We start from the raw sequence: 13,791 nt of genomic DNA, 5'->3' as shown, positions 1-13,791 counted from the left end.
GCATAACACTGCCTTTGTGTTCAGCTCCTTGAAGTCACAGAGAGAACAGCCGAGTTACAGTTGTCTTTTAAAGTTACTGTGACTGTTGCGTGTGCTTCACCCCAGGGGAAGGGAACACGGAAGCTTCCTGGCTTCTCATAGCACGTGTTTAGCAATGACAAGTAACTACTAAACAGGATTTATTTTTGGCAAACACTGCCAAAAGTCCAAATTGTCAAACTAATTTGAAGAGTTCATCCTTGGTGCCTTAGCAATGGGAGAAGTTTGGGAAGGATAAAGAGGTAATGTTTATTCCCCTCCGTGCTTTCCACAGTTGGGCTGCTTTGAGGAGTGATGTGTGGGGGACAGCTCTAGCAGTCTCCATTTTACCACTAGATTTGATGAGGGGTTTAGACAAATTGAACAGAATGTACATTCTCTGCTGTTGCTATTAGATACTACTTGATAGATAAACCTTATTCTGGGACTAAAAACTGTTTTCAAACAACTGTTTTTTTTTCTCTGGGTTGGCCAGTTAAGCCAAATACTAGCTATTTTTAAAAGACACCCTTCAAATTCATTATTTAAATAAATTTTGAGGAATGAGATACGGTATAAAATCTGTGAAGAAAATGCTAATACTTAAGAAAACTAAATGAGAATGGAGGAGAAAAATATTAAGTGAAGATTTTGGGGTTTCTTAATAAAGATGGGAAGGCAAGTGAATAGATTTCTCCCCAGCTATCTTACTGACGTGAACACGTTTCTGAGATTCGGTGTTTATCAAAGCTTATGCTGAAATGCTTCTGTGAAAGTCCCTTGTTCAATCCCTGGCAGCACATCAGAGCCGCATCACACTTCTTTGAACAGTGTGTTTCTTCTCTTATGGGACTGCTGTTAACATATTACTGTACTGGTAGCTAAGTAAATGTTGGAGTTGGGAAAACGGTGACGCATCTATTATCTGTGTTGTTACATTGTTTATTGGTTTCCTATGTGATAGCCTGGTATCCAGATTATAAACCAGATTTTTATAACAACATATCCAAAATTTGGGATTTATGACAGCTGCGAGCTGTTGGAATTGAAATGTCCTAAAGGGGCCCAGAGGTCAAAATTGGAAGAACGCTTCATGTGGATGATCAGGTTCACAGTCACTCTTTCAAGACCACCTAAACAAACAGATACAATTGAAAAGCACTAATTCCTGCAAGCCTCCCAGATATTCTCAGCATGAAGCATGTGCTTTGCCTGAGCGAATCAGCTTCTTAATAGGAGTTGAGTTCTGGGTAATATGTTTTCCCACCCCCAGTGTTACCATGGATGCCACAGCAGTGGACAGAAATACTTGTTGCTGTTTGAGTTTAAATGTTTGTGTTTCCCTTGAGCAGTTGTGTTTCAGAAGATTCTTGACATTGTTAAAAAAAAATAAATAAATCCTTCCTCGTTACTGTGCTAAAAATAATAATTGCTTAGTGCCCCAGTCGTGCTGTGCACCCTCACCCCAGAGTTAAGCTCCAGCCATCCCCTCTGAGCGGTTTGCCATATATGTAGGACCTCGCACAGGCAGCCAGCAGTGGCTCGGTCGTAACTTCTCAAGGGCTAGGCTTGGTGAGACCTGCCAGAAATGTCATGTGGGTAGCTGTGGAGTAACTCTGCTCCAGCCAGGTAGGGCATATGTCACTGCTCCCATCTGTGTTTCAGGGACACTTGCCAGATGTCAGACTTATTATCTGAAGAACTGAGTGAGCAATGGGCCCAGAAACCTGTTCATAATGAGAACTGTTACATTTTAGCTGTAAAAAAAGATAAAGAGAGGTCTTGTGGTGGTGTATCCTCAAGGCATGCTCCTGAGTTCACAACATCATAGAATGGGTTGAGTTGAAGGGACCTTAAAATTTTCATGCATTACCTTGATAAGAGCAGTCAGTGCTAGCATGTGTCAGGATGTCCACTTCTTGGTGGAAGGGACAGCTTTTGTATGGTTGGTGCACAGGAAGGTACTAGTTAAGTCTTACACATGTGAACACAGATGTTGTCTGGCATGAAGCAAAGAGCTGGGTGATGTTTGGAGCACTCAGTATATACTTCAGAGTTGCCTGTGCAGTCAGTGGAGAAGGCAGGTCCCTTTGGAGAGCAGTTCTGAGTTGGAAGTCTAATTCAGCTTGTCCAGATTGCCCTCCAGAACAGTGTCTTTTGTTCTCTGACTCTTCAGGTAACTCTGGGAAATGAAATGGAGAAATTTGGAAAGGTAAATGTTGTGAATACTCTGCAAAGACCCAAGTGTAGACTGACTTCAAGTAACCTAAATATTTCACCTATTCTTTCAGCTTTGTGGTAGTGTTTTACCAATCATAGAACCATGGAATACCAGATTGGAAGGGACCTCAAGGATCATCTGGTCCAACCTTTGACTTCTGTTCCCTCTATTTATCCCCTTGCTGTACTGTGAATTGCCACCATTTTGGCCATGACATCCATTACAGGGACCAGAAAACCAATAGCTTATGCTGACATTGGGTTTTGAAGGTAGTATTCTGACACAAGGAGTAATTAATCTTTTAGAGTTGTTCTTTTAAGCTGCCTCAGCTAGTCAGAAGATGCACCAGTTAGTTACATCCTGTACGCTTCTGGGAAATTTCAGGTGAGCTCCAGAGGGGCTTATAGTTTTGAATGAGTGTACATTCATGGAATACTCTGTTGTTGGTAATCCCCTAAGGAATCCCCTACCACTAGAATCCTGTCTGTCTTAGTGGCTCTGGCTTATCATCTCTGGAGGTGCCTCAACAGCAGAATGCAGCTGGACTTCATACACTGGATTCACCCTGAGGTTCAAGGCTGCTTGCAAATCCAGGGTTTTCTCTTTAAATGCAGGAGTGATTTTGTAACTAATGGCAAGCATAAATGCAAAGTAACTTCTGAGGAAGACCAAGGACTGCAGAGTAGTGTAGCTGGAAAGAGTAAAGGGGATTAGGGGGACTATGAGCTTGCTGTTAAAGCATGGGCAACCAGAACAGATGATACTAAAGCAATAGATAATTTGTCTTCATAAAAGCACCTCTAAAATGAGTACACATTCCCTGCAAAGGAGTAAAAAATAGTCCTGTTGTTTCATGTTCTGAATTGAAATAAAAGTATAGCAGAAAAGTTCAGTCTTAAGCTAAAAACAGATGTGGGCCCATTCATATTAGTTGATGATGGTAATTCTAAAGGACATGTTACTCCACTGCCTGGCTGCATGGTTCTGTTCATAACACATCTGTGCGCATCAGCACTTCCAGCTGTGTCAGCGTCTTTCATTACCCATTTGGAAAGAGGAGAGTTTATGGGCCTCATGGGGCACAGGAAATAAAATGGTGAGGACTGCCTGGTAGTGTCAAATTGGACTATTTTGTTGAATGGAGACAAGGAAGAGGAAGGATTTGTAGAGGTTTATCTCTGACTTTTTAGTAAGGAATGCTTTTCTTACTAGTTATGCCAACGTGTAGACTGCATCTCTTTTTCAGACAGAAGATTCCCAAAGAACTACAGCAGCATTCCTTGCTGGTTTTGCAAGCTCCATCTTGGCTAGGCAGGGATTCTCAGACTGGAATACTGAACCGACTTCTTTAAAACAAACAAAACCCAACAAACCCAAAAGCCCCCACTCCAGTCACACCAGCCAGCCTTTTCCTGGTTTAGAGTTTATATTTTAAGAAAAAAGAGAAAAAGAGGGGGAGACTGATAAATATTAGGTTAAAAAAATGTTTTTTCCTTCTTCAGTAGGTACCCTCAGCTACTGTGGGTGGCACCCAAAACAACTGCCTTCAAGGGATAGATAAGTAGCATCTTTTTGCAGATAAATGAGTGAATTTGAATCTGGAGGTGGATTTAGGGGAATGTGAAACATGAACCTCCTCTCACAAACTCTCTTAAAACACACTTTTATACAGTAGGACAATCCCAGTAAATGCAAGTGTGTTACGTTTCAGGGATGAGCTGTGTGTGCGTCTTTCCAAAGGAAAAAGATGTACAGAATACATTTGCATTAAAATTCCAGGGCTCAGCAGCCCTGAGTTAGTTACATATGCAGAAATTGAAATCTATCTTTCTACATGCTGATAGTTGAAGATTTCTCCCAGCTTCTCACTGTGCTCATGTTAAATGGCTTTAATTAAAGCAAAACCTATCTGTAATCTGTATTTTTTTCTACTTTGGGACCCAAGAAGTCATGTGTAAAAGCACAATTAACCTGGCTTCATTCTTACAGAGCTTTGGCAGAGTTTGCTCCTTCCCTCTCATTTCCTTTTTACTCTTAAGGAATATGGAAGCAGCAGACTAATCAAAAGTGAGCTTAATCAAAGCTATGTGGAGAGGTTTGAGATCTATTTGAAGTTCTTGCAACGGTGCTTTTGGAAGTTGTGGTATGTTTGTGCCTTTGTCAGTTGTATCTGAACAGGAGTTGCGATTCCAGGTGAACTGTGGGGAATTGTTGGTCCCGTTTTGAGACTTGGAGAAAACTAAATGGGGAAGAAAAATGTTATCTTCTGAACTACAGTGATTTCAGTGCTGCTATATGATAAATCTTACTAAGCTTCTCTGTCATTGCTTCTGGTTTCTTTATAAAGACCCCAAGCTGCTCGACAAAAGGTATTTGCAAGAATTAGTTCTGTTAGTATCATGTTCTGTCATTTGAGAATGTACAAAGCTGTACTGCAGAAACCCCACATTTCAAGTATTTAATTCACAGAACAAAAGTAAAAGCATACCCCATGTAATTGAAATAAGAACTTTCACACTAGATGCACTGGCAGGACCTATTAATCCACAAAAATCCACAAATACAATATGATCTGTAAGCCTGTTGTCACTTGAAGAGTAGAGAAATTAATCACATCCTGTACAAGTTACAGGGATCAGCAATGACTTAACGTTTTGAGTCATAGTGTTACAATGTTGCTCAGTTGTGTTTTAGCAATTCTTCTGAAGGATGAAAAACGGGAATTACAAAGATCATTAAGTTAACTGTCAAGGTATTGGCAGGTATTTTCCCAACAGCCCACAAAATGGGGAGCATGTATCCCAACAGCTGTTAAGTAGTCATCTCTCCATTTTCTTACATTATCTGAGCAACCATACAGGAAGAACACGCTTCAGTTACACCTGCCAGAAGGAGTATGTCACCATCAGCATTTCAGATGGCTTAAGTTCCAGGTGTTTGGGATTTGATTTGTGTCAGTTCAGTGCTTGGGGTTGTGTGGATCTCTGGCATCTCGAGTATTTTTTCAATTTAAATTCTCTTAATGAACCATAGCAAACTGAGGCTCTAGTACAGCTTTTCATCAGTCGAGATTGAGAGCTAAATAATGTTTTACTTTAAAGTGGAGTATATATAGCTGCTCCTTAAAGATTGATCTGTTAGATTTACTGCAAAATTTGATAAACACAGCAGAGGATGGGCTAGGAGGGAGAACTGGTTTGATGCCTCTGTAAGTGGGTGTTTTTTCTATCTTTTCTTGTGGTACCACTGTAAGACAATAAATCTGGCAAAATTTATCAAGCTTTGATGAAATTATGAGGTAATCAGTTTATCACTGTTCTGGGTTTATGATAGATCCTGGTAAACCTGCAAATGCATGTAAGGCAATGCTGGGAAACATTTTGCTTCAGTGGAAGCAAAAAAGGCGTTTTGGGGTGATCAGTCTTTCCTTGTGATCACTTGCTGTTTCTTGAGTAAGTGATGTAGATTCTTTTAACTGTTTGTGGGCTTTTTAGGTTTTTTTACCTGTATTTCACAACTTAAAAGATTGGGAACACACCATGATTTTCCACTAGAAAAAAAAAAAAGTTTCCAGTATTGCCTTGATACGAGTAAATAGCAAAACCAACAGACACGAGAACTGTTTGAACTCGCATCAGAGCTCTGAAGATGTCTGGGTATTCAGAAGTTGAAGCATGAGTCATTAACTGCATTCTGACAGATGGGCAGCATGCCTTGTCCAGATATGCTTCTTCCTGTCTCTGCAAGGCCTTCACCTGCCAAGATGATTTTGATTAGCTCAGGTGAATCTCACATTTAGAAATAAAAGGCTGCTGTGAAGGGAAGAATGTGTATTTTCATTTAAGTCCTGTTGTTAAAATCAGTAACACTTTTGTGCTCTGATTTGTGATGTCTGATGTTCTGTCCCCTGCTCCACCTGCATTTCAAACCTAGGGAAAGTAAAGCTGCTAACTTAAATAATTTCTTAGAATTCTTTCTGGTCACATTGGGAAGTTACTACGTGCACATAGCAATCTTTATCCATATCACTTAGAGTTGGTATAGTTATTTACAAAGTACTCCCTCTAAGAGGTAAATTGCACAATGTTTTTGCAAGAACAATAGTGTGTGAGAAGCCTTTGTCCATTTTTAAAATTATTTAAAATGTATTATTAAAATTATATAAAAGTATTTAAAGTGAAGCTTGGTGGTGGTCATCTGGAATCAGAGCGCAGATTTTTAGGGGGCATTTTACAGGGACAGGAGCAGGGAAACTTTTTTTTTTCCCCTTGTAAAATTCAGGTCTGATATTCGTTTGAAGCTACAGAAGTAAAAATGAATTTCTAGGTAATTGCTGTGCCTGATTTCCTATTCAGTGGAGTAAAGCCAAGCTCACTCCACCTCAGGACCACCAAAGTCATTTAACTGTGCTGCTAAATTACATTCTGTGGGGTTTAAAAACTGATCTACTTTGTGTCTTGGAAAATTGGTACTTTCAAAAACAAATAGAACAGATGAAGATCTGAGGTGCCAGAAGAATCATGCCATACTGTGTCATTAAAAGTGGATTCTGTGACTTAGTTTGCTTCAAGACATAATTAATGGAAAATGAAACATTAAATTGGTGGGGTTTTTTCTTCCCTATTTTGTTCTGCAGTGAGGAGAGTTACAATGTCACAGATTATTCTTTAAGGGACCAGCTGGTGGTACAACAGTGTGACAGTGAGGACCTGACTTCTTCTCCTGTAAAGAGCACTTCAGCTATGCTATACTCACGGCAGACTTCTGCAACTCACCTCTTCAGACTACTGGTCCTCAGTAACCATGCGGGAGAGAAGGTGGAGATGCTCCTGGGAACAGAGAGTCAGTAAGTGAATAGTTACCATTTCTGTAATTTTTCACCTCCCAACCCATCTGAGTTTTAGGCTGTCAGCAACAACATTCCCATCTCACCCTGTGGCACACCGTGCTGCTGTGCATGCTGAATAGTTGAACATGTGAATCTAGGTATAATGTGGGTTACTACAAGGAGAATGTTACTTTTACTGTTGTAACTCAGGGAAGCTTTCTTCATACTTACCTTGGTGAGAAGACCTTGAATAATCAGACTGCAGAGATTCATTTATGTTTGCTCTGTCTCTGATGCTTTCATGTGCTGGTTTGTTCCTTACAGGTTTAAAGTATCTTACCCTAATTGTCAATTCTTTTAGCAGTATGGTGTTTACACTGTATTGTTTGTACACAGAGCACAGTACTATCAGGAGGAAACTGGCACAGGTATGTCCTTAGGCATGATGGTGGTTGCAGGCAAATCATCTTAGGGTATGAATGCAGAATGCTTTTGTCCTGGAGGAGTGATTTGTGAGTTAGTTATTGTAACAGTTGGATGGTGCAGAAGTGGAACAGTACTGGATTAAATGGGAGGAGGCTGGTGTTGCCCTGCAGAGCTGTGCTGGGATAGAGGTGGTCCTTGTTCTCCTGACAACAGTTTTCTGCTTTAGAAATGAGCAACAAGAAGTGTCTTGTTCTGTCGGGAGCACATATCCAAGAGGCTGTCATCTTGCTCTGGTGCCATTAACTTCTACACAACCCTCCACAAAAGTGAAAGATTTTATCTGTTCTCGTGGAAGCTGGAGGCGGGAGGGAAGACATGAAGCAGATGTAGCCCAGCCTGGAAAACTTTAGTTTTAGGTTTGCTTTCAAAGTTTAGAATAGCCCTGAAAGAAACGATAGATCATTAATGATTTCCATTAAAGATCTCATTATAAAGTAAGCAGATGATTCAGACGTGTTTGGAAATGCGTTTTTATTGGGAAAAAAATGCAGGACATTTTTAGTTGTCTGGGCTTTTTATGAAAAGAAATTTTGTTCTGCAGATGTATTATTGATTTGCTGTATACTGTTTGTCATATAAATAGTCCAACAGATTGTCATTCAGAGAAAAAAGATTCTGAAAACAGTTACTGTGTTTGGAAATTACCTGGTTTTATAGAGCATTATCCTGTATACAAAAGTTACAGGAAATAACCTTCTCTTAGCTTTGAGAAGGTCAGGAAGGGAATCTGCAGTGGGAACCCCAAGCTGAATGGTTTAGAGTGCTCACTGAATAGAGTTAAGTTTTAGATGTACAAAAATGTTCTATCTGCCTTGTCTCTTCATGTGGTGTTTGGGTCCCAAGTACAAAAGTACCTGCATTAGGTCAGGACTTCATATTGCCCGGTGAATAAGGCACAAAATACACAGTACACACAGATTATAAAGAAATATACACTTAAACTGGAAAGCAGTCTGATATCTTTGCCTTTTTCTTAGAGTTGCCTGAAAGGAAATGTACTTTTCCTGTTAAGAATGGTTGGTTACAGGGAAGGAAAATAGGAGTATAAATAACACCTTTTTCTAGGAAAACAAACAAAAAAAAAAATCCCCAAACAAAAAGAAAAAAAAAAAGCCCCAAACAAAAACCACCAAACCCCACCAGCCCCAAAAATGCAAAACAAACAAAAATCCACAAAGTTAATGAATGTAATGCAAAGTTGTTTACAGAGTTTCCTTTTTCTGGTTGCAGTACAACAAGTTTAGTACCACCTACTTTTAATGACTGAAGTGTAGCATATGCTGTAGTTTTGGCCACTGGTATGAGACCAACTGGCATCAAATGTTAGCAGGAGCCAGGCAGTAACTCATCTTTGAGGAAGAGTGGGTATTGGGATTTAAGAAAAATAATCACATTCTTATTAAATGCCATTAAAACAAAATCTTTCTATTCAAAGTAATGAGCTTCCAAAAGAAGCATGCACAGAAAGACTTCCATTCTGAATCCCGTTATCCCCAGGAAGTTTTCTGAGTCTGTGCCCAGAAAAGAGATTTCTTGAGCTATTTAAGAAAGGCTATGAGAGAGCATCAGTGTTTCTGAAAGAGAATGATGAACTTTATTGCAGAACGATGTGTAGTGGTGCTGAGCAGTGGTGCATCTTGGAAGACATGCTGTAGAGAATTCCCCAATAATTTGTGTAAATGTCCCATTCTGTGACACTTCTAAAGGGCCAGAATTTTCTATTTTCAGATGTTTCAGATTTTTGATAATACCAGGTCTCAGCAGCAAGCAGTTGTGTTTCTTTACGCCAAAGATGGCAGCAAAAATTCTTCCTAAGGGGATGGAGAACAGGAAAATTCAGTCGTGCAATTCCCTTGTGTTATTATAAGCTCTACTGATAGCAAAGCCCCTCAACAAACAGGAGATAAAAATCTAATCTCACTGAGATGTTTGTTTTGGGAATAGAGTTCAAATTTTGATCTGCCAAAATTTGAAGCTGTAAAGATGAAGTTGTTATAGCTCAGCCAATAACAGGGGTGATTCAACATTAGCTTTCTTTTTCCTTTGCTGTTCAACATGACTTTAGCTTGTTCCACTCGCGTTCAAGATCGGTTGTCGGTAATTTGCACCTCTGTGATGCATTGTGTAATTAGAACCTAAATAATTCTTTCTGCTCTTCTCAGAGATTGTTTTTTTTTTTCTAGGTTATATACAAGGTGAGATTCAAATGACTAATGTAGGCCTCTGCTAGGTCCTCACTTATTTGTGCTAACTCTGATATCCCACACTAATGTATCTGGAAACATAATGTGCTCTCCTTGAGAGCAGAGAAGCTTCAGTTCCCCCTTCCTACCTGCTCCCCTTCTTGCTTTCATTCTAAGTGTGTGGTGCAGATAGACAGTTCTTACTTACAGGAAACCTGTTGGTTGGTGTTGTGTATTAAAATGGCTGTATTGGATTTATTTTTTTTCTAAGTAATACTACTTAACAAGCATTAGTCACAGATCCTAGTGGAGAAGTTCACCTATGTTACGGAAAAATAGCTTAAGGTATATAAGACATCATATGTGTTTACAGGTTTCTTTTATACTCCAACCTGCTTAAAATAGTTAAATGTGCTTGAATAATGTATTACTAGTAGTAGTATCACACCTGGCCATATTTTGAGAGGAGAAAAAAGCGGTTTTGTTATGCTTTACAGAGCCTTGAAAGGGGGAGTTATCAAGAGCATGAATTAGGAAATGGAGTTTTGCTTTGCTGTTTGCAGGAGTGACAGAGCTCGCTGGATTACAGCGCTTGGACAGGATGGAGATGGGCAGAAGATGGACAGGACAAGTAAGTTACAACTGATGAGATTTGTGAGAGCTTTGGCAGAAGAATGGGAATGTGCTGCCCCTTAGCTGGAGGCATGAGCATGTGTAGAGTATATGTATCCTTAGAAATGCTTCTTTCTGTTTCTGGGCTGTGTTGCTTTAGTATACATGAAGTTGCCGTCTCTTCTGTGCTTGGGGGTTTCTTGGAGTAGTTCAGTTTCACAAAGTATTTTTAATTTGCATTCATTAATTATAGTTTGGCCAGTTGTTCCAGTCTGGTAGCAAAAGTGCAAAGTTCCTTCCCTTACATGTCCATCCAGTTTGTTCATGTATAATTGCTTAGACAGGAAGCCCTGTGCATAACTTGCTGCCTCCTTTGTTGTGGTTCGTTTTTTGTGGTTGTTTTTGTTTGGGGGGTGTACTCTAAAAAGGAAATGTTTAAATTAATTATATATGTATTTTCATAGAAGATGCTCTGTTATATGAAGGGTTTAATTCAGCCTGGCTTACTTTTTTCACAGCTCTGACTCAGGTAGAGATCATCAGAACCTACACAGCAAAGCAGTCAGATGAACTCTCTCTTCAGGTTGCTGATGTCGTTTTGGTTTATCAAAAAGTAAATGATGGTGAGTGAGTGAGAACTTTGCTGTCACTAACCACCTGTCACCACTGCAACTGATCCAGTTAGAAAAGTGTCTTTTCTAATGTCTGGTTGGAAAATGAATTAGATTCCAAGAAACCCTTGAGCATTTCAGTTCAGGTTTCGGAAGGACAGCCTCTGATTAGGCAACAAGTATTCAAAGTATGTCCTGGCTGCTTGTAAGTTGTCTGCAAATGAGAAATAGAATTCTACCAAAAACCATGGGGCTCATGTAGGAATGCTTATGTTTGTTTTATTGAGTAAGCACCAGGTTTGTGTAAGAGAAACATTTATGTTAATAGTCATGTTATACACTGTGCTTCACTGCCTGCTTTTGCCTGTTTGCCGTAGCATCAGGTAACCCAAGATCAACATTGATTCTTGCCTGGATGTGCAAGAGATTCTACTCATATCTCACACTGTGCTGACTCAGTGATGCTTGAAGCTGTCAGCACTTGATGTATGAAATGTTAATGATGTTATTCAGTATTACATACAAAAATCAAAGTCCCTAGCAGTTGTGCTGCATTGCTTTTGCTAGATTGCAGTGATATTGTACTCTTTATTTCAAAATATATTTGAACTACAATATAGAAATTTGACTGATTTCACGTAGTATTTATTTTTACATACTACTTTGTTCCTAGTCTACATGTATAAAAACCCATCTATCTTAAGAAGTAGCAGATTAAGTAGCTTCTTCTGCTACTTCCTGTGAAGATAAATGTATAATGTAGGTGATGACTGTGTCTACTCAAGTGCAACACACAGAGTTCTAGCAAGTTACCTTTAACGTCACTTGAAAAAGTTTGTTACTCTTTGTCCCTTCACCTTGCAGGTTGGTATGAAGGGGAGCGGCTCCGAGATGGTGAAAAAGGCTGGTTTCCTATGGAGTGTGCTAAAGAGATCACATGTCGTGCCACAATTGACAAGAACATGGAGCGGATGGGACGCTTACTGGGACTTGAAACCAATGTGTAGTATTTGTGCTTCTTCATGCTGCACTGCAGGATTTGCACTACCTGTTGTCAGTGGGCAGGGCTATGTCCCATGGCTAACACATGGAAGATGTGGGTCACCAATGCAAAAAACCTAGTTAAGGAAGCACTGATGGTTCAGACACTCATCCCTTTATTTTGAGAGCTCTGAACTGAACGTTGCTCAACCATTAGCAGATTTCAGCTACAAGTAGTTTCTTAGGCACTGGAGATCAGTCACACATCTTTTGACTTGAGTTTCAGTTTCAGCTTTAGTTCTTCCATCCCTGTCTCTTTAAGTATTCCTTCTCCCTCTGTTTTTGAGTATTTTGACTTTCTCTCGGAAGCAGAACTCCTTGCAGCAGTTAGTGTGGGAGGCTGAACACCTTACCCATCCACTGAGCTGGATATAAACAGCAACAGAGGGGGTTTCCTTTTCCTGAGAAACTGCAGCATTACAGTCCCAGTACCAGACAGTATGTTACTAGGATACTCCCTAGTTGTGTCAGAATCCATGTGTAGAATAACTAATCCTGTAATTCATAAAGGACTACCTCTCCAGCAGAAACCCAGGGAAATCCCAGGCTTTGTATGAAGCGATTGTCTCTCTCTTCGAAACTAGCAAAGCTGACACAAGACTTTCTCTTCTCTTCTCTTACTGCTGCAGTTCTGAAAGGATTTCTGAAAGCAAGAAACAGCAGACTGCAAAATGTATGATGTTGATTGTCTTGGTCTTAGATCCATATTAGCACAGGTGTTTTAAAGGAGTGTAACTGCTGGAAATGTCTATTTTTTTTTCCAGGCAAAAAGGCACGAGAGAGGTAGATAAAACATTACTGGGACTGTGCTGCATTGGTGCTGCTTCACATGTGCTCTTCTCTGTTCCAGAGAAGACATCTCACAATTGCACTACACACACCACCTGCTAAATTTTAGCATCTGCAGTTCAGCTTTGGAATTTCACAGAAAACCACCACTACTTCATGTTGTGTGAAGAAAATGCACTCAAAAATAAAGTAGATTTCAGTGCATATTTTTGTATATAGTTGTGACAGTTTGTATTATAAAAGTCTTCACCTTTTTAAGGACCAGCTGGTAACTCAGCAGGGCAGAAAACACTTTCAACAAAAATGATGGGAGAAGTTGCAGTATCAAGGCTTTCTCCTTGTTAGATTCTCCCCCTTTGTTAAAGGGGGGTGTATGTTTTATGTACTGCAGTTATGTTGATTTGATGTGAGTGAATTGGATGTTTATAAAGATTTATCTCTGTACCAATTTACAATACATTAGGCAATAATTTTGCACAAAAACACCTGACAGTCTGACAGCAGTTATAGAGCCTTGTAAATTAAGTGAACTAATAGTAATGAGAGAAACTGTAAATTGAACAGACTATTTAACATAGTAAAAATACTGCTAATATTTTAACAAATTGTGTTGTACACAGGCAGATGTTTAACACAGCTGAATGTATAAATCCAGACATTAATTTTATTCAGATTTTTTTAATACAATGTATATATTTTTCATACCTAGTTTTTAAAAAAAAGCTCTAGTGATTTTTAAAGACTTTTTTCATTTTTACTATTGTTGGACACAGTTTTTTGGGAATTAAAGACTATTATGACTTTATAGGACAGCAATCAATAAAATTGCTTTTAATTCCTTACTAAAAAAGGTTTGTTTGTTTTTTTTCTTTAATAAATACCATTACACTGCAAGTTATTAACGTAGAAGTGAAAGCCAAAGAACTGAAATCTCTTCTGTAACCTTTGGCATTTTAAAGTTTCTGTTCTATAAAGACAAATACCACCACCCTGTGTATTACT

At 39.3% G+C, this 13,791-nt stretch overlaps 1 protein-coding gene across 3 annotated transcripts in view; it reads left to right on the top strand.

Moving 5' to 3' along the window:
- The window catches only part of ARHGEF26 (Rho guanine nucleotide exchange factor 26), a 58,483-nt gene extending 45,877 nt beyond the window's left edge, over positions 1-12,606 (top strand). For all 3 annotated transcript variants that reach the window (XM_057421643.1, XM_057421642.1, XM_057421641.1), the window contains 4 exons: positions 6,876-7,085; positions 10,300-10,367; positions 10,867-10,971; positions 11,824-12,606. In XM_057421643.1, the coding sequence (XP_057277626.1) occupies positions 6,876-7,085; positions 10,300-10,367; positions 10,867-10,971; positions 11,824-11,966 (526 nt within the window). In that variant the 3' untranslated portion in view covers positions 11,967-12,606. The remainder of the gene's footprint in view (positions 1-6,875; positions 7,086-10,299; positions 10,368-10,866; positions 10,972-11,823) is intronic.
- Positions 12,607-13,791: the final 1,185 nt, after the last annotated feature.

Source organism: Pezoporus wallicus, unplaced genomic scaffold (genome assembly GCF_028554395.1).
Source record: "Pezoporus wallicus isolate ANWC-B61680 ecotype Strahan unplaced genomic scaffold, APGP_CSIRO_Pwel_v1 scaffold_7402, whole genome shotgun sequence".
NCBI lineage: Eukaryota > Metazoa > Chordata > Aves > Psittaciformes > Psittacidae > Pezoporus > Pezoporus wallicus.
Note: the sequence above shows the minus strand (reverse complement) of the source record. Positions and strands in the feature narration are given on the sequence as shown.